Source organism: Dermacentor variabilis, unplaced genomic scaffold (assembly GCF_050947875.1).
Source record: "Dermacentor variabilis isolate Ectoservices unplaced genomic scaffold, ASM5094787v1 scaffold_13, whole genome shotgun sequence".
NCBI classification, from domain to species: domain Eukaryota; kingdom Metazoa; phylum Arthropoda; class Arachnida; order Ixodida; family Ixodidae; genus Dermacentor; species Dermacentor variabilis.
In genome coordinates this window covers 40,010,716-40,031,633 of record NW_027460291.1, presented here as the reverse complement: position 1 = coordinate 40,031,633, position 20,918 = coordinate 40,010,716, and the positions used below count along the sequence as shown (strand labels likewise).

At 45.6% G+C, this 20,918-nt stretch overlaps 1 protein-coding gene across 1 annotated transcript in view; it reads right to left on the bottom strand.

The window, feature by feature from the left end:
* Positions 1-2,177: 2,177 nt before the first annotated feature.
* LOC142566734 (protein GPR107) overlaps positions 2,178-20,918 on the bottom strand; it is a 156,267-nt gene continuing 137,526 nt past the window's right edge. The window contains exons 15-16 of the mRNA XM_075677603.1: positions 16,347-16,501; positions 2,178-3,321 (exon numbers count right to left, since the gene is read on the bottom strand). Coding sequence (XP_075533718.1) covers positions 3,207-3,321; positions 16,347-16,501 — 270 coding nt within the window. The 3' untranslated portion in view covers positions 2,178-3,206. The remainder of the gene's footprint in view (positions 3,322-16,346; positions 16,502-20,918) is intronic.

The window sequence follows — 20,918 nt, the reverse complement described above, 5'->3', positions numbered from 1 at the left end:
GCAGTTTGAATAGTAAGGAGTTATATCTATTTTATTTAAAAAGAAAACAGAGGGCACAGCAAAAAAAATGGTAAAACCCATTCCAAATTGAGTCAAACATTTTCAAACACGAATGAAAAGGAGATGCATACATAAGTAAATATTTTTGAATATGAACTATCTCTATCAACTCACAGCAAGCTCATCAGTATGAGGCCTGAACTTTGTCACAACTAAGATTCTCCCTCAGCAGTTGGAAAGTCAACCTCAACTGTCATACTCTCAGCCCGTACACATCTCAGTGTTGGGTTTCACTGCTTTAAAGAGTTTATTTTGGTTTGAATGAGGGGCACCTGCATCTCGGCATCAGCCAACACTTTGTTTTCTTTGAGCTCAAGCTCCTTCAAAAAGGCGGCGGCATGCTTAAAGTTTCTTTCCTGTTAATTCCACAGTGGGCCGGCCCTTTCTGTTCTGATCCTCTTCCTTCCACGTGTTCGCCCCATGGATCATTTGAAGCATCCTCTTGGTAAGTTGTACAGTCAACGTTTGATTTTTTTGACTCCCTAGGGGCCGCAAAAACATTTTAAAAATTGGGCTGTCCGAAAAAAAAAAAAATGAACGCATGTCTTTGACTGCCTATAAGGGCTAAAATCGCTACAGGCACATCCAAAAAAGCTTTTAAGGCCTGCCAGTACACTTATTAGGCATATCGGTGCTTGTACTGTGACAGGAGATGGGGGTGCACGCGTGTATAATTAAGGAATACATACTGTGTCCCGTGACAATTGCCCCTTCCCACGCTTATCCTTCACCGCGTAACACTGCTATACTATGGCAAAGCTAACTTTCGGAGACTGGCATTAAGCAACGCGCTGTGTTCTGTGAGCTTCGAAGCCAATCACGAGGATTACAAAGGCGGAGTCGGTGCCATTGCTGACAGCGGAGAATTATTTCAATGAAAAACACAGCACTGCACGGCAAGAAGCTAAACAGCGAACGTAGAAGCAGTTAGGCCTACCGTTGCCGTGGTAGCAGCTACGGCTATCAGCGGATCTGCGTGCGAGAGTGCCGGTTCGAGGCGGCGAGATAATCAAAATTGCGGTGGTGGTGGCTTTGATTAATGCCATTTCAGACCAGCAGTCAGGGAAATATACATTGACTATATGGAGTATGTGGTGGTGCCGAAAAGCCGTGCGAATTATTGGGCATGTTTGAAAAATCGGGCGTCTGGAAAAACGGTCGTTAATTGCTCTGGCAATACCTCGTGCTGATGACATGGCGTCAATGATGATTCATTGCAATTCCTGTTACTGGAGCCAGCATTAACGTGACTTTCGTTCCCTTTCAATAAGGTTACAGCAATTTTTTTTGATAAAAGCACAAATTCCCGGAGTTTTCCCAGAGTATTTCCAGACTATTCAAATTCCCTGAGAACTCCCGGTTTTCCCGGTTGGTAGACACCCTGGGTACATCAACATAAAATAAAATAGAGCATACTCGTAGAAGGCCTCCAGCATCCCTGCTAGCAGTGCAGCAGATGTGCTTAAAAGTACTTGAAGACGTTCAGTAATTGTGACAGCCGACGCAGCCTTTCGAAAGAGTGCGAGAGTTCGCAAGTGCCTGTCGTCTGCGAGAAAAGTATCTCGTTCGCAGCGAGCAGGCGTCGTAGCAGATGACACTTGTAGCATTCCTCTCAAAGGCGCAACACATTCTCACAATAAAAAAACTTTTATTTTCATAAAGCCTTGATGAGTATTTTTATATAAGTATGTGCACGGTTGTTATTGCTGTAGTAAAAATAAATAAATAATTATTCTCTGGTGGTAAACCATGCTTCAATTTCAAAGTAATACAAAGTTTATGTAATGTGTTGTGCATTAAATAAGATACCTTAGAAATAAAATTAGATTTTAAGTGATAATGTTTGAGTATACTTTGTTTACTGCACCGCAAGCAAACGCCTATTAGTCTATAAAGATCAAAGTCAATCCGAAGCCTGTACTTCCTATCATTCCCATGTAGGTTGAGGCAATGCTCAGGAGAACCTCCGTAGACACTAGCGTCACATTTCCCTCTAGGGTATTTATTTGGAAACTCTATGGTCTACAATGCTCTGCACAGAGCACAACCAGTCATCAGTTATTGCCAAGTGTGTAAGTGAAGAGTGCCCAATGCTGTGGGGAAGAAAAACACTGCTGTTTCAATTGCGTTCTTTATTTGAAATAGTCTGTAAACTCAACACAGATGAAAACAGAAAGGGAGCGTGAGATCCTCCATCTAGCACTGGTGCCCATGACTAGGCAGAAGTGGCGCTAGGTAGCATACGTCTAGCCATGTGCTCTATATACATATATATATAAAGCATTTCTCTTTAATAGTGGATGGCCAGACAGATGGGGGCACTAAACGAGCATGTGTTATAAGGACCCACCAATTTATTTTTACACCATAAATTATTCTCGTACCACGCATTCTATGAGTGCGATAGATTAAGGCTTAACTTAAGAAGAAGGAAGTCAGAGAGAGAGAAAAATACAAGAAAAGACTATTGTAACACCAGCAAGTGCAGACAACATACACCAGGAAGCTGCAATATTAACGCTTCAACTACATAAATACAGCAACATCGTCTCAGGATACAACTGCAAAGAAAAAAGAAAAATAAGAATAGGAAAACAGGTTATTGAAAGATATGGCAAAGTGCATCCGAGCATAAACATCAAGCGTGCGTTCCTAGCACACAACATGTAGGGGCCAGTATAATAATAATCCTAATAAAGCCTCCGAAAAATTAAAAGGCACAGTGTGCCTCACATGCCTGAGTCCCTCACATGCATGTGCACTTGCTAGACTCTTCTGCTCATAACACCAAGCTGATGATGACTGTGAAGTAGAATTAGGAATGATGAAATTGACACAACTAGCGAGCAACACAGACCTCACACCTACACATGTGAATGAAAAAAAAAAAAAAAGTGCCATGACATGTGCTGTTTCGAGAAACATGACAGGAAAAGAGAGAGAAATAAAGAAAAAGAAAGAAAGCAGAGGAATGGAAACAAACGCTTCATAAAGAGTGAAATTCAGAATGCAGTCAATGGGACAGCAAAGATTTGTATCGGGGGTGGCTGGTCTGGCTCGCCGGCATGACCAGTGGCCAAGTGCACGCGCTCGCGTGTTTCCTTGCTCCGTCGGTCGAAGGTGGGAACTGCCTCCCTTGCCCCTTTTCAGTCATACTCGTGGCTGCTCTCGCGTTTGGTGGCCGTTGTGCCCTTGTCATCGTGAATGTCCCTGTTGCGCAGCGTCTTGGATACATTCTCCGTCAGCCCAGTTTGAGTCAGCCTGCAGTGAAACACACAGGTTTGAAGAGGCACCGGAACACATTTTGAACATGCAAATATTCACCAATGATTATGATACTCCCTATAGTGAACTTTGAGCGCAGCTGTTTAGGGGTTTTGAATTCGCAATATATTGTGGCAAAGAATTTGATTCTGAAGAACAGGGTCCACTTGGCGAAGGCGCAGAGTCTCTGCGGCAGACGAAGCACTTCTACAGGTTGCATCGTTCATTGTTCAGAAAGAACTGGCTTTGTATTATGATTTATATTGTCGCATGGTAGTGACAGTGAAGAACAACAGAATGTTGAAACTGTGAGTTACAACTTTAATTCTTTATTGGGAGAACTTGTGCGCAGCAAAACAAGTAACACTCAAGAACAACGATAGTGGCGAGTACAGTCGGTGATCGTCGAAAATCTGATCTGCGAGTCAAGCGCGTTGGCGGTGCTCGGTAGTACACAATTTGCGTCGCGCATACAATCAGATTACAAAAAGCATTGGTGACAAAAGCCAATGGATAAACTATCGATAACATTCGAGACACTTCTGATACATGCTGGCACGTCGAGGGATAACGCATAACATTTGTTATCTGGTGAAAAGCAGCGATAAAGAAGTGAACTGACGATGTGTGGTACTCCGCCACCATCTCGTAGTGATTGTTGCAGAATGCGTCTTGCATGGCCTTACGCTTTCCTTCTAACACGTTCCCCCTCACCCTCTCTTCGCTATTGCCACCTTTTATTCCTTGCTGCACTCTGCATTGCTGTTTCAGCCTTCATTGTTGTGCTTGTTCACTCGGTTACGCTGACAGTCGCCGCTGGATCAGGCGCCTAAGAGCTGTACTCTAAAACTGCCAGCTAGCTGACTGCAGCAGAATGTGCTTAAAGATGACCCATTTCAGCCTCTTCGAAGACCAAACTTGGCAGCTTAGAAAGCTTTGAAGACGGGACGAATTTTTCTTAACATGCAAAGAATTTGCCGTTGTCAGCAATGGCACCAACTCTGCCTTTGTCATCCTCGTGGATGACTTCGAAGCGAATAAAAATATGGCAAGGGTCAAGCGTTGCACAATGCCGGTTCCCAAAGTAAGCTTCGCAAAATGTATTGAGGTGAGGCAAAACAAGAATGGAAAGGGGTCACTGTCACGTGACGCAGCATGTATATTGTACATACGCGTGCAGCCACCATTTCTCGTCACAGTACAAGCACCGATACACCTTATAAGTGTACTGGCAGGCCTTCAGAGCTATTTTTGGAAGTGCCTGCTGTGATTAGAGCCCTTGGGCAAAGTAAAGGGCATTCATTAATTTTTTTAGACTGCGATTTATTAGACGTTTTCGCGGCCCCTAGGGAGTCTGAAAAATCAGACACCGACTATACAACACAGAGAAACAGTATGGTATCAGCTAATGGTTCTTGAATGGCAGACTGCAGAGTCTTTGTGGTCTACGGACGTGTTTCTAGGGCCCACAAAGCACTCTCTTAATAGAAGTGCCTTTTTTTTCTAAGAGGCTGGATTACAAGACCAGATGGAGCCATGTGGGTACTAACTACCATATATACTCACATAATGAACGCTCTTTCTTTCCCAAAATACTGTAGCAAAGTTGGGGGGTGCATTCATTATGCAGGGTAAATTTTATGGAAACTTTTTCGAAACAGAAAAAATTGAAAAATAAGACGGTAATGATTTGAAAAATGCATTAGATAACTTACCTTAGCAGTAAACATAGACATACACTATTTGCAAACTGTAACAGTGTTTCCATTGCACTTCGCTGCATTGGAACCACCAGACCTGTTGTCCAGGTCGCTGGCCGCTTCATCCCTATTGTGGTTCCACAACAGCTTGTCCCCGCAGCCGCATCCGGTCGTCTGCTGTTAACGCAAGCACCACATTCAAGCGCTGCTTTTCGGCACCTGTTGTTTTGACAAGCACGCTGTGTGCATCTCTTTCCTAGACCACTCTGCTCATTGGCATTGCAAATTGTCATCTGATCAGCATTTCCATTTTGTGAGCAGATAAACTCTCTGCCCCGCAACAGGCGTATAACTCAACTTGGGGCCCACTAAACACAGCAAAACCAAAGGGGGGCAAATGAATGAAGAGCAAATCTGCGGGTGCATTTAATGTGTGCGTGCATTCATTCCGTGAATATAGACGTCCGCACACCAAGTTTCATCCTAGGTGCCAGCGCTCGTTTCTCCCCTGGGGAATGATTTCCCCTCCAATGGGTGTAGTTTCCCACTGCCACTTCCCTTCACGATCGCGCCACGTTCAGTTGGCGCTGCGGGCGAGACGTCTCTTGTTTGCAATGGCACCTCTTCGGATGACCGGAAATTATTATTGTGTTGTTAACTGTCATGACACCAATGTAAACACGAAAGGGTTAAAAAGAAAATTATGGGGTTTTACGTGCCAAAACCACTTTCTGATTATGAGGCACGTCGTAGTGGAGGACTCCGGACGGAAATTTTGACCACCTGGGGTTCTTTAACATGCACCTAAATCTATTTACACGGGTGTTTTCGCATTTCGCCCCCATCGAAATCACGAAAGGGGTGATGCCACCAGTGAAATTCTGTCGATTCACAAGAAACTGGTACTAAAAAAGCAGACGACAGACATGGATTACTGCGGTGCGCCGAACCAAGTAAACAACTTTCAAACGAAGCGAGCTTGTTCATTGATCACTCCTGAGTGTATGACGGTTTTTATATGTAACCCACATGAATTTAATAGTTACTCGGTATATAATCCTTTTATTCATATAAAATCTTTCAGTTGTTCAACCAGCGCTTGTCCTGTCTTCTTTTTCGTGTTTCATTTGTGTGTGTGCTGCCCCAGACTGAAACCAATTCTGTTGTATGCGCTAGCAGTGGTCGAAGTTCACGCATGCTGAGAAATTGAATATGTGCACAATGCATTGAACATGACCTGAGTTCATTCCGGCATCACCACTGCACCGATCGATCAAGTTACTGGACGATACACGCCCGCGTCTTGGTCACGCCAGCATTGCTGAAGCAGAAATGATTACTAATACTTTCAACTTCCGTCTCTTGAGCACTGTTAAAAAATGGCCAAGCTATTTATGTTGCTGCCTCTATTCTATATTGTAGGGGACTTACAAGTTAAAGTTGTGTGCGCATGTTGTACTTGTCGTATGCAGCGATATATTTTATTTCCACACAGCGTTGATGGCAGTCCGTTGTCGCCATCAGAGACAACACGGATTTGTAGCAAACATTTTGAGAGAAACTGCAAAAATGACTTTAGCTTGTATGTGCCGTATGCATGTGCCGCATCGTATGTGCTGAGTATTCTTCTGGCGGCATGTACGATGTCGTTTCCAAATACCTGCTCAGCGTCCCTTACATGGCTAAGCGGACGCTGCCCTTTTGCCGCATTGCAGCCATAAAAATAATCATCAAGCGTACCGACCTTCTTAAAGGCAAATAGAAGCATCTACAGTCTGTTTCACACCTAGGGGAAAACTCTGAACGTATTGCATCGCGATGCGGCAAGCAATGAAGTCGTGCGGCGGCAGCAGCTTGAGCAGGCGCAGACGCTCGAGCTGCTGCCGAGCGTCTGCGCCTGACGATGTTATCATTGTTGAGTGCAATGATAACGGCGCGCGCTGGCCACATTGTCGGGAAGCGTGCTACTGTGAGGGGCAGCGCACCGATTTCATCGGTACTGTGTGAACTGAGCTGATATTCTTTACTAAACGTGCGACGCCAAACTCTCAGCCTTCATTGGCGATAATGGAGTTCCACAAACTTCTTTTGACAACGTGCTTCGTTTGTTCTTTCGAAAGGCCGGGGTACTGAGCACGTGCACGTATACTTCTTCACTGTGTGTGCTACCGTAATAAGCAGCGACAAGACGCACCAAGATGTGCGCGCAACATGCTCAGTCTTTATTTGACTCGAAAGGAAAACAAAGCACTCAACAATGATAACGATGGGGGTCGAACACAATGAAACAAATGGATACGATTAAAGGAATGTTTTAGGTTAAGGCAATGAGCTGGAAGTGATTTTTCTCGACAATCATTCACTACACCAGACAGACCCTGCCCGCTGACGGGGAATTGGACACGTCACATTCCGAACTTCAGTTGGTATCTCGTCATGTCCCCAGCGGCAGTGATGACAGTGCTCATCCTGGAAGGCAGTGAAGTGTAGAGTGACTTGATCAGGGATGTGTTCATTTGCAGCACGTCTCAGTCGCTGACGATGGTGGATCGAAGCCTATCCTCGGGCAACTGATAGAGGGCATGGTGCACCAGCGATACTTCCAACGAGCCCCAGACATTTTAAGTAATGTTGGCGCCCGGGGATTGAGGCGGCCCCTCCAAGAGAGTGACGGCGTGCACTTCCAGCAGTTCTTGCACAACGCGAGCAGTGTGGATCGACGGCCTATCGTGTTAGAATATATAGTCACCTTCCAGGAACGGGCAATGAAAAATGTATGGAATCAGTAAGTCGTCTATGACTGCCCTGCACTTTTCAGCGATGAACTTACCTTCGAGGCGTATCAGTGGGCGTCGCACAACGCTTAGTAAAAAATACCGGCTCATTTTACGTAGTAATGATGAGATTGGCACACTGCAACTGACCGTAGAACGTTTCCCGACAATGCGGCCAGCGTGCGCCGCCATAGCAGACGATGCCGTTGAAGACCCCGCCCCTCGAGCACCTGAGCCTGCGCGAGCTGCCGCCGCTGCCTGATTCAAGTGCTCCCCGCATCGCAATGCAATGCGCTCCGAGTTTTCCCTTAAGTGTGAACCAGACTGTACATCGTCCTTCGAATAAAACGTCCACGCATGCACGTGTAGGCACACACCGTGCGCGGTACGAAACGTGCCCAAACACGTGCAGTGCAAGAGGCAATCAAGGCGGCGCGAACGAGAGATGCGAGAAGCGTACCACCCGCTAGTTGAATTTTGCTCCGCATGCGGCGCTGTCAACGCCGGCGCAGCAGTAAGGCTTGCAGTGCCGTTCTTGTCTATATACAGTCGAACCCGGATATTTCGAATTATTGGTTATATCGAACACACAGATTATTTCATCGAAGGTCCTGTGTAAATGTATAGGAAAGTTGAGTCGTATATTGAACGCTAATTTCTCAGCTCATTCGATGTGCAGTTTCCCCAAAGGTGCGGGCATCGCCCGCTGTCATTCGGCGTGCATCACTGCATGATGTTTGGGAGCCATGTGCATGAAAGAACGAGGAAACTGGCTAGGCGACGGCCGGTCTAGAGCAGCACCGTGCCTGGAAGGTGCACTTTCCCCAAAGCCCCTCGCAACTCCTGCGATCATTTAGCACACAGCGCCCCGTGACGTTTGCAAGCCACGTGAGTGAAGGAATAGAAAACCGGTCCGGCGATGGTTGGTAAGGAGCAGACGCAGCCAATGGAGCCGTGGTAGGGGAGACAACCCAAAAAAGCGAACGGGGTGTGAGGGAGGCATGGTGCATGCTGCCATTATGGCCCATCACTGTCGAGCTCTCTCTCCACTCTCTCTCCGTCCGTCCCTGTTTTCTTTTTTTTTACTTTGTAGCAGTACGCAGGCGCCGAAAAGCCAGGCCAGCGCGTGCCACCATTTGTCGTGATAGCGAGCGGCATCTCAAGCTGATTTCTGTATATTGAATTATCGATATATCGAACTATTTTGACATCCCCTTCGAGTTTGATATATCCGTGTTTGACTGTATATGGTAAATAATGCCCCTCCCCCCATATGCAAATTACACAATTATATTTTTCCGGAGTCGCTCAGAAATCCTCTTTCCCAGTGTGCCACCTGCAAGCATTGAGCAACTACGTGAAAGAAAGTGACGCAATCTACCTTTTGCTGTAGTTGCTTGCTGCACCTAGCTTATCAGCGAAATTGAAAGATAGGCCACTGCTGCTGTCCTGCACTTAACTCAACGTCATTACAACACCTCCAGCACAGTCTCCTGTCCCGGGATCCTTTATCCCTTATAAAAAAGCACAAGAAATCCTTGATGCAATCACAGTTGAGCACCATTTATACCCAGAAGTAGCACCACGAATGAATTACAGTAGAACCTCAATGATACCAATCTCATGGGACGGTGGCAAAGTTTATATCCCCCAAAATTATTATCACCCCGAAAGTTGAGAAACATTGAGAAATTATGGAGCAGATGTGGCAATGAAATGGCCGGCTTGCTCAAAACTTCCCTTTTTTTAAATTATTTCTTTCCCTCGTAATTCTAAGATGTTCCTTTATCCCATGGCAACATATTTGGAAGAAATACACAGCAGAATAACAGAAGATTTTGCTTTTTTAGTGTGTTGTTTTCAAAATCGAGAAAAAATTTGTGCTTTGGGAGGTGCTATCGCACCGCTGATCGTGCAAGCGTGGCTTTCCATTGACGCAGTGATACCACCTTGGTATTGCCATAAACAGGAGATCAGAGATTTAGATATCTGCAGCACTGTATTTCTCCACGTAGAAATAAAAGCAACAAATGCGAGTGTGAAAAGGGGTGCACACAGGGAGCACCTCCTATTGGTTGATGCGAATTTGAATAACTGGCACTTTTGTTTTGTACAGGTTTTCACAGCAGTGAGCTGCACACTGTGTGCTCCAAGGCCGAAATTTCAAGATTTGCTGGGCTACTTCGAGTTGCTTTTATTGCTACGTCCTAGCTGCTGCCTGATGGTGATAAGGGCATGAGTTGCGCAAGATAAGGGAATCTGTAAGGCAGAGCATGTGTCATTTAGGCATGCACAATTGTGGGGCTCAGAATGACTGACAGCAGTGACCAACTGTGCTCCCTCAGAAAGGACGGGCTTACTCGAATTAATGATCCGGCTCCCACTGTTCACAGGTCGACCAGGTGCAGAGCTTGTCACCAAGCACTTAGCCCTTTCTTTCCTTGTCATACGGGAACAGACCACGAAACTGATTGCCCGCTTCCCATCCCCCCAAAAGCAGCACCGTAGTGAAGTGTCTGAGGGCCTTGGCCCCTGCTGGTGACTATGGGGGTGAGGTCGGGGTCAGTGCATGTAAGCATCCACAGTGGTGCATCGGAATGCAAGAGCCATGAGCAGAGAGAGGGGAGGGCATGCAGTTACATGTCCGGTGCCAGCAGCGAGAGATAACGTAGCTCCATCCGTGTTGGGCTATAACGTTTTCTCTTCTTTTATTTCTCTTTTTTATTGCCTTTATAACCGCAGTACGGAGGACTCACGGGCAGTCTTGGCTGTAACCACATAGTGGTAGATCGGTGAGGCTCTGTACTGTTACGTCCCAACAGCATCCTGGGCTCTAACACCCAGCTAGGTGTGGAAGAGCAAAGGTGTGCTCTTCGCACTCTCTGTAAACATAAATAACTCGCTTGTGCATAGGGTTTGTCATACCTGTTCATCGTTTTCTGTCTGCTACTTCACCCCCACCGAGCTACATCACAGGGACCTCGTGACCAGTGCATTGGTGTCGAAGCTCTGCCGACCTTACATCAGCGATGCTTGCTGCTATCGGCACGGCGGTGCTGATAGCGACAAACACTTCTGCCGACAAGCGATTCCGCTGCCATGCACCACTGATCCACCATATAGTAACAGTGGCATGTGCAAAACAAATGACGATGCCTACAAAACCTGTGACAAGGAAGAAGTTCGATGTCGCCTCCTAAGTGCAAAGGTTTTTTTTTGCATATCTCTTGCCGTGGACACCGCAACTGTCTCACTCAAGGAGGTGGACACGGGAACTACCGTATATACTTGCGTAAAGAACACACTAGCATAATGAATGCACCCCCAAATTTCCTCTTGATAATTTGTATTTATGTTTCCCCCAGCATAATAACTGCACCCCCACATTTGGTCTTGCACATTCCCACAATCTAACGGCCATGCTACAGTTTTCTGGAGAGACTAGAATCCTTCACTCTCACACACGTGTTTACAGCACACGCAGTGAATCTTGATGACCGTTGCTGTGTTGGAAAAACTTAATAATGATGCCACATGAGATACGCCACGATCATGTAAATGAAATTCGATGGCTAACTTATGTAGGCTGCACATCCGCTCTAGCGGCACACATGCCATGGCAGTGCACTGGCACAGGCGGTGGGTTTGATGATGGAGAAGCCGATGACAAACCCATGATGAGAGGACCCTGGCAGCAAGCATGCGGTAAAAATAGGCTGCACATTCTCACAATCGCTTGAGACCTGACAGAAAGAGCGACTGCGATAACGCTCGGCCTGTTCTTACTGAATGCTTGCTGCCAGTGCCGACGCAAAGGCACCTCGCAGAATCGAGAGAGCAAAAAACACGCAATTGCTACGTGCAATAGCAACTTTACTCTGACGTGATAGGACAGCATGTGTACATGATGCGCAACCGGGTGCGGGGCACGGCAGAGTCGAAGTTAAGACAAGGCGGCCGGCGTTTGGTCAGCATAGCAGACATAGTTGGGAGTAGTGTTGAATTTGCTTGTCTATTGCTCACTTTTCTGCTTATCTTTGGTTTCACTGTGTGCGATGGGCACTAAGTTGAGTTATACACCTGCTGTGGGACACACTTTATCTGCTCACAAAATGGAAATACTGATCAGACACCAAGAAACTTTGACATGCAATGAGCAGGTCGGTTGAGTAAAGAGACGCATGCAGCATGCTTGTCAAAACAACACGTGGCAAAAAGCAGCGCTTCAATGTGATGCTTGCAATAACAGCAGATGACCAGAAGTGGCTGTGAGGACAAGCTGTTGTGGAACCACAATGCGGATGAAGCGGCCAGCTTCCTGGACGACAGGTCTGGTGGTTCCGAGGCAGAGTGAAGTGCAATAAAAACGCTCCTCTGGTTTGCAAATAGCGTACATGTATTTTTACTGCAAAGGTAAGTTATCTTATGCATTTTTAAAATTATTACGATCTTACTTTTCTATCTTTGCTGTTTCGAAAAGGTTGCCATAAAATTTACCCCGCATAATAAACGCATCCCCCAACTTTGCTTCATTCTTTTGGGGAAAGAAAGTGTGCTTATTAGGCAACTACAGTAAAACCTCGTTAATATGTGAGCGAAGCAATGAAATTTCGTGAAAAAAGAAAAGACCTAAAGTCATGCTCGTTTCTTACCAGTTCATACATTCCAGGAAAACACAATTTTTGAGCATCAACGTTCAGTACATCACCAAACTGCGATTGTATGATTTGTTTTCCGGCTGCTAGATCCCATGTAAACAAGAAAATGCGCGAGGTGCGCATGATAGAGAACAGTATACAGCTGCCCTCTGCGAGAGCTTCACCGCAATACTTGCCCGCCCGTTTCATGTGAAAATGCTGGCACGCACTCAGTTTCTTATTTCAGCATCAGCAAATCTTCTCTGGAGTCGTTGCATGTGGCATTCACAGTTATCACTGCCAAACCTACTGCGATAAGCATCTTCGCCTATCTGTTTCACAGTGCGTGGTGCTGTGGGAAGCATAGCACACACTTAACAGGCGATAACGGAGATGCGCTGCTGTTCCCTGCTGTAGACTGCGATCGTATACGTTTTCCGGATGGTAGATCCCATGTGAACAAGGAAAGGCGCGAGGCGCACACAGTTTCTTATTCTGGTACTAGCAAATTTCCGCCCGGGTCCTTGCATGCCACATTCACAGCTATTGCCACCTAACCTAATGCAATAAGCATGTTCACCTATCTGTTTTACAGCGTGCGGTGTGTAGTGCCCATTGTTAGCATATTGCACACTTTTAATAGGCGATAATCCAAATGTTCTGTTCCCTGCTGCAGGCGGCGCGATGTGGGCATCACATTTCACTTCGGCAGCATCTGGCATTGCCCATCAGCTCGATTTCGTTTTGGTTTCCCGTCACCCTCATAAAACAACAAAACGCGTCTTGGGCCGCCAGAGCACCACCAGCTCGACGAGCGTCAGCGTCTCATGTCGCAATGATCCGTATTATGCTTCGCATTACATATATGTCCATAATAGTTCAGTCTTTCAAATTTTTTTAGTTACTTTGGATCGTATGTTTTCCCGGTTAGTACGTTTTTTCTCACGGTTTTTCTCAAAACGTATGAACGAGGCTCTACTTTATATATGTCATTACAAAACGGAAGCGCATGTTAACAACACTGTCCGGAAAGGGCAGGCCATGTGGCATCCCCACGAGCATGGAGGTTACATTTCTCCTCAAGTATAATGGCCGCAGAAGGAAGGACAAAAGAAACAAATGTGCCTTCTTTGCTAGGCAAAGCTTGTCGGGGTGGAACATATGCTCGCAAAAGCTGTCGCATTGTCACACCCAAAATAGAAAAAAAATAAAAGTCCCTTCAGTCCCCTACTGTATTTTTCTCCTCCCGTGCCACCTCAGGGTTTCCGAGCCCATGCTCCGCAGCATTGTCTGCTAGCCTACTACTCCAGCTACTGTGAAATCACTGAAATCGGAATCACCGGATCTTGAAGTATAAATTTGTACAGTGAAATCTCGATGATACGATCATGGCTAATACGAATTTCTGGATGATACGAATTTTTCTGTGGTCCCGGCCGAGCCCCATTACTTTGAAACGTGCTAGAGAACGGTTGTTACGAATCAATTTTCGACCCGCGTCGGTTGATACGAAAATTACCGAAGACACTTTGGAATTCTAAAGTGTGCTTGGCGAAAGCCAGACGCTGCTGCCCGTCTGCGCTCTAATTCACTCGCTTTGGTGTTCGGCGATATCGCTTGTCGCTGCTGCCGCTTTCGTTCTGCTTCCCTGCCTTTGATACCCGGCGATCTAATCAGTCGCTGTTGGCATTTCCGTTCTGCCTCCCTTGCTTTCGCATCTGGTGACATGTTCAGTCGTCGCATGTGCATTCACTCCTTGTTCTTCTGACAATTGGTGTTGGGGGAATCCGGCATCCGCTGCCGCTTCCCCGAACCACTTGGCGCGCAATCACTAGGCTGCTTCGGAGCCATGCGTCACACCCACTCAACTGCAACGAGACACGTCTGGCGAAGGAGCGGATGTGCAGCTGCCACCGCCGACGCGTGCGCTCATTCTACCGCTACTGTGTGACGTCACCGTTGCTATGCGCAGCTGCGCCCCCCACCAGCACGCCGGTTGCTAAGGAAGGGAGGAGGTTGCGCCGCTGCGCGGAGGAGAGGCCACAGTTGGCACGATTCCAGCGCACGGACGGGCGCGACCGCGAGCATGAGCCCCACTGACGGCCGCGAAAGAGAACAGCGCGCAGTCACGCGATTTCTCCCTTTCTCTTTTGGTGCGGAGGCGCGGACACGGCGCCGGACAGCGCAGGGGCCGCAACTGGGCGCGAAGAGTTTGAAGCGGTGGCGCTTTTGTTGCTCTTGTGCTTTTCCTCCTTTTCTGCGTGCCATCGAACGGAGTAGCTGCTGTGCTTTGGGCCGTGTTCTTTGTGTTAGACGTGGGCGACGGCGAAGGACCACCACCGGCGGCTGAAACGCTGCACGCGCTCGAAGTTCTGAGGCGTGCTATGGCCGCGGATGAAATCAGCGACGACACGTGCACGCGTTTTTATGGATTTGGACAAAGTCTGCTAAGTGACCTGACAAAGAAAAAGAAGCAGAAGGACATTAGAAACTTTTTCTTCTAGTAATAAACGCTTTTCACGTACGTGTGCCTAAGTGAGTTCACCTCTGACTCTTTAATTTAGCTAGTTTTAATTGTTCCGATGATACGAATTTCGGCTAATACGAATATTTTTCGTGGCCCCGTGAGATTCGTATCATCGAGATTCCACTGTAGTACCGAAGTGTTGTTAACATGACACAGAAACTGAATAATGATTATTATTCTGAAAGATTCTGTACCGTATTTACTCATATAATGATCACACTCGCGTAATGATCGCACCCCTAAATTTTGTCATCAAAATTCTCTTTATTTCCCGTGTAATGATCGCACCCCGAACTTGCCGCAGCGATATGTCGAGTGCCAAGTCTAGCTAATAATGATCGCGCTCTGTCGAATGCTACGCGAACGAGTCTTCAAGACAAACCAAGCGGTCTGCACGCACCAAACATCTTAAGCAGATGCCCTATTTCATTCCTTTTATCACTTTCCGCACTTCCATGAAAACAAAAAAAAGCTACAACCAAATTTGCCTTTATTATGTGTAGGCTTTATAATGGTTGTGGTCAACAACAACAACAACAACAACAACAACAAAGGCACCCTTTGATTCTTCTCATCTGCACTCGTGGGTACGCAACACATCGCAAGCAGCAACGATAGCAGCCACGTTTACACTGATATGTTAGAAGTGTACCCTATTCATACGCCGACGCTTGTAACACAGCTAAGATATTCGCCCACCCTTAGGGAAACATGCCGTATTAGGATAGTAGTGAAGACAAATGCCGCAGTTTCCGCAACATGCTCGCCATGTGTTCCTATGTCACTGGCAGCTAAGCGCGCCCATCTGTTTCTGTCCCCTCAAAGTGGACATGGCTACGTTATTGCTACAAACTTGCCGATATTATTCATTACTAATACGGAAGAATCTGTTTCAATGCACGTAATGTACTCACGAGAAGAAAAAAAAAATTGCGTTCGGCGATTTCGGCTTGCTCTACTGGCCGCCATTTTTGTTTTGGTGTCCCGCACTACATGCAGCGGCAGCCGCCTATTTGTTGACCTGTTGTCATCCCGCAGCAAATGCCTGTTGAAACAAAAATTTTTTTTCGGGCAATTTAACTCGCGTAATGATCACACCCCTGAATTTGCATCATACTTTTTTTACAAAAAAGTGCGATCACTATGGTGAGTGAATACGGTATTCTGAATTCGTAGTACAGCAATAATTTTACACTGCAACTATAAGCGGTCAGCAAGGGATTTCTGAAAGGTTTGTCAATCTGAAAAATTTGTTAATGTGGTGTTTATAGCAATGAAATTTCACTGTAGCAGTTTGTCCAGAAAAATAAAAAAGGTGTTGTGTATATGTATGTTGCTAACAATAAAATTCAATTCAAAACAAACAAACACGGGGGACACTCACACTTCCTCCATTTCCTCCTCATCATCCTGGGAGAGGCGGAAGTAGGGGTTGGACTGAGTGGGCCGGAACTTGTAGCCCGTCAGCACAAAGAAGATTAGTGTGGCCCCCTCGCGGAACAGCTCATCCAGCCACTCATACCGGAAGGGCACCGTGATCTGCGTGGACATCACATTGGAAGATAGGTGCTCGTCCATGTTATAACCACCCTGGGTGGTTAGCCAATGGCAGAACCGCAGGCAATAGCAACACTAGGCAATGCATCTATTGGGCTGGCGTGAAATGCTAGCCATATGACACACTGTTTTGGATTTTTATGTTCCCTCGCACAATTAAATCGCACAATGAATTCTGCGGGCTAATGCACAATGCCTGACACCTGCTGGGAAACTGGGGACATGTCAAATGACAGGTCTTGTGGTTATGACACAAATTGTGTTTGCGTTTCATTACACCCATTCATACACTTTTCACAGCAGTCCCTGAATGAATCGACATTACTTCGATCCACTAATTTCTGAATTTTCAGCCAGAAACGTTGGGGCACTTAGTCTTCAGGATGAAAGGCACCACTTCTCCTTAAACCGCTCTGTGCGTCACTGGGACAAGCCAGATGCTGTACACATTGGCTCAACCATCACCAAGGAGGCAATGAACACAGCACAGGTCTAAACAGACAACTGCCTTTCTTCACACCTTTTAGAAGCCCTGGCTACAGTGAGCCAGCCATTAACATTTCTAAGACAAGCAAGTAACTTAGGTTTGTCGAAAATACTGCCCAAATGCACCAATCCTGATGATGCGGCTTTATCTGCCTCTACCTTACCTAAGCCTAATAGACTAACTAGCACAAAAAAAAGAGGGGGGGGGGGACAAGAACCAAAGATCCTTGCCAACACAGTCAAATAACATGGATGTTACAAAAGCACTACAACTGCATCATTGGTGCAGCCTTAGCCGTTCATATCAGTGGGCAAGCAAGATGATAAGTACAACAAAGGTAGTGAAATGTGGTAAGTTACTTGCTGCAAGAAATGTAATGATAAGTCTCCTACTTATCCTATGGCACACCCTATAGGCTTATCTGCTGGGGGGGCAAGGGGGACACTTGCCCCCCCCCCCACTGTCGAAAGTGGTGGGGGGCAAAGTATGTCATTTGCCCCCCCCCCCCTTTAAAAGCGGCCACTTTTGGCTGCATGCTGGAAGATCCAACAAAAATACAGCTGAAGCAAAATTTTCTTTTTCGATAGAGGGAGAAAAAAAACGACTTAATCCAGTTTTAATAGTAAGGAGCAGCGTTTATTTTGCTCCAAAAGAAACAAAAGGCAGGTGTTAGTAAAATGCACAGTGAATAAAATATCTTCGAAAGAAATGGTAAACCCATTGCAAATTGCGTCGAGCATTCTCAAATACGAATAAAAAGGAGATGCATACAGAAGCCAATATTTTCAAATATGAGCTATCTCTATCAACTTATAGCAAGCTCATTGGTATGAGGCCCGAACTTTGTAACAGGTGAGATTCTCTCTCGGCCCACGCACAACCCCTCAGTGTTGCGTTTCACTGCTTTGAAGTGTTTATTTGGTTTGGATGATCGTCACCTGTATCTTGGCATCAGCCACCACTTTGTTTTTTGAGCTCAAGCTCCTTGAAAGAAGCGATGGCACGCTTCCTTTCCCGTTCATTCCTCAATGTGTAGGTCCTTTGTGTTCTCGTCCTCTTTCTGCCGTGCGTTCGCCCCACGGACCATTTGAAGCATCCTCTTGGTCAGTTGTACAGTCAGTCTGATTTTTCGAACTCCCTAGGGGTCACTAAAACGTCAGAAAAATCGGGCAGTTCGAAAAAAAGAATGCACGCCTTTTAGTGCCCTTATGGGTTTAAATTGCCACAGGCACATTTGAAAAAGCTCTGAAGGCTTGCCAGTACACTTATTAGGCATATCGGTGCTCCTAATGTGACAGGAGATGATGGGTGCATGCGTATATAAATAAGGAATATGTAATGTGTTCAAGAGAACAGACTAGTGGGCTAGTTGGTACTACATAACCAGCGCTGTGTCTTCGTTTTCTTCTCTTGTCCTCGTGTTTTTTTTTTTTGCGCTTTGTCTCAACATAATTTGTCCCGTAAGAATTGCCCCTTCCCACACGTGTTATGCTTCACCGCAATACTTTGCGTATGCTTCACCGCATGGCACGATTGTACTACGGCAAAACTAACTTTCGGAAACCAGCTTTATGCAACGCATTGTGCTTTCTGAGCGTCTAAGCCATGGAATCGCAATGACCACAAAAGCAGAGTCGGTGCCATTACTGATAGCGGCAAGTCTTTCAATGAAAAACACGGCACCGAACGGTAACAAGCTTAATAGCGAACGCCGAAGCAGCTAGACCTAGCGTTGCGGCGGTGGTGGCTACGGCTGCCATCGGATCTACGTGCGAGAGCGCCGGTTCGAAGCGGCGAGGCAATTAAAACGGCAGCGGTGGCTTTGATTATTGCCGTTTCGCACCTTCAGTCCCGGCAAGAAGTCAGGAAAATCGGACGGTGAAGGGTTCTTGCGTCCTGAATTTCAGATACGTATTCAAATACGTTCTATGGTGTACGTGGTGGTGCCGCGAAGCCGTCCGAATTATCGGGCATCCGGAAAGTTGGCCGTTGACTGTACACTGGCAACTCCTCCAGCCGATGACATGGCGTCAAAAGACAATTAGTTGCAATTCCTCTCTCTTACTTGAGCCAGCATTACAGCAACTTTCGTTCCATTTCAATTAAAATTACAGCTAATTTTCTCTGATAGAAGCACAAATTCCCCGAGTATTTCCAGACTACTCGAAATCCCTTAGAATTCCCTCTTTTCCCGGTTGGTAGACACCCTGTTATCACAACTTATCATAGATAGGCTTGTGAAAATGATGTTGGTTTCACGTGTAAAGCTGCTTCAGTACCATTTTTTTTCTAAAGGCAAGTGTCACTTCTTGCTTTGACCATTTAATTTTGACGCTGTTTCTAAATAAGAGTTACACTATTACGTTTCCTGGCAGGAGGAAAAAAAGCAGATATTTAGTATGTTGAAAGATGAAGGCCACTTTTTGGTGACATGCATTGCAAATTTGCACTGTGTAGGTTGTATATGTGCTCTGAAAACAGTTAGTGAATAATCACTTTCTGCCTATTTTTATGCATTATACATGTCATTTAGTTTTCTCCCAGGGTATCCTCGGTTAAATGTGCGGGGCACAGTGTATTTGAAGTACGAAGCAATGCTCTGATAGACCAGCAAGATATGTTTGTTCTGTGTAGGTTCATTAGAGCCTTTGTAGGAAGTTACTCTTTGAAGCGTTCCAGGGTGTCATACTGCTGCTAATAGAGATATTTCCCAGACTCCTAAAACAACAGCACGAAAAACGGTTGAATTTCCGTGAAAATAGAGAGAATTTCAAGCGCAATGCGTTGTGAAACTTTCACTTTCCTACTTTGAATGCAAGTGTTGCAGATAATTACTAATCCCTCGTTTTTTCATGTATTTTACGAGATTCGTAGTTTGTTTCTCCGGTGTCCTCGGTGAACTAAACCAAGCATCTTGTTTATATCTCGGGAAAATGAGGGGTATGGTATGGCCAATGTGTAGGCAATGTTCCAAATGGGTGGGTTAAATGCGAGTTTTCTAGCAGAATATATATGCAAGTGGTTCACAGTGTTAATACACTGTTTTACGAAAGCTGTAAAACTTAGATGGCTGCGATGTATAATTAAAACTACAACAGAGGTGAAATTTTGTGAACATAAGGGGAACAATACGCCAACTTTATTTGCGATGGTAAATGAGTGGTTGATCAACTACAAGGTTAAAAAAATTGTAAGCAAGTGTTCGAAATTATCATGCTGCTGATATTAGCTAGGTTTCCCAATGTCTCAAGAGTACTCTGCGTTTCAGATATTTATACTTTGAAGGAATAGTCAGCATTTTAGGTGCAATGCGTTGCATAGATTTAATGTTTCTGCTCATTTAGAGGTGATATGAATAACTACTGAACCTTCAAATATTTTCTTTTTACTTTTCTTGCATGACACATTAGTTTTGTCTGATGTCCTCATTAAACAAAAGGAGGCCACTTCATTATGTTTGGTGACTAAGAACAAGTTAACGGGTGATGTACAGGTGAGGCTCAAAATAGATAAGGAATTGGGGCTTTCGCAATAAATTACGTATACAAGCACTCTAGGGTGTTATGAGCGAGTCTAACGAGCCGGGCAGAGTTGAGCCCGCTGCTCTGGCAGAACTATAAAAACCACTAAGAGAAAATTTAGCGAAAATTGGTGGTATGCTATTGAAATTCTCTGTGCAAGAATAAATGCAGTTGGATCAAACACAGCATTTGTAAAAATTTTTTATTCAAGTGTTAGAGCGTGTGATATGGCTGCTATCAGCTATGCTACCTAATGTCCCAACATAGCTGTTGGATACAACAGGTTTACATATTGTGGAAAAGGGTGGAGGGGCATGGTAACAGCAATATGTGACAAAATTTTTACATTCCTGAACCTCTTAAGAACATTTTTAATAATTACTAAGCCATC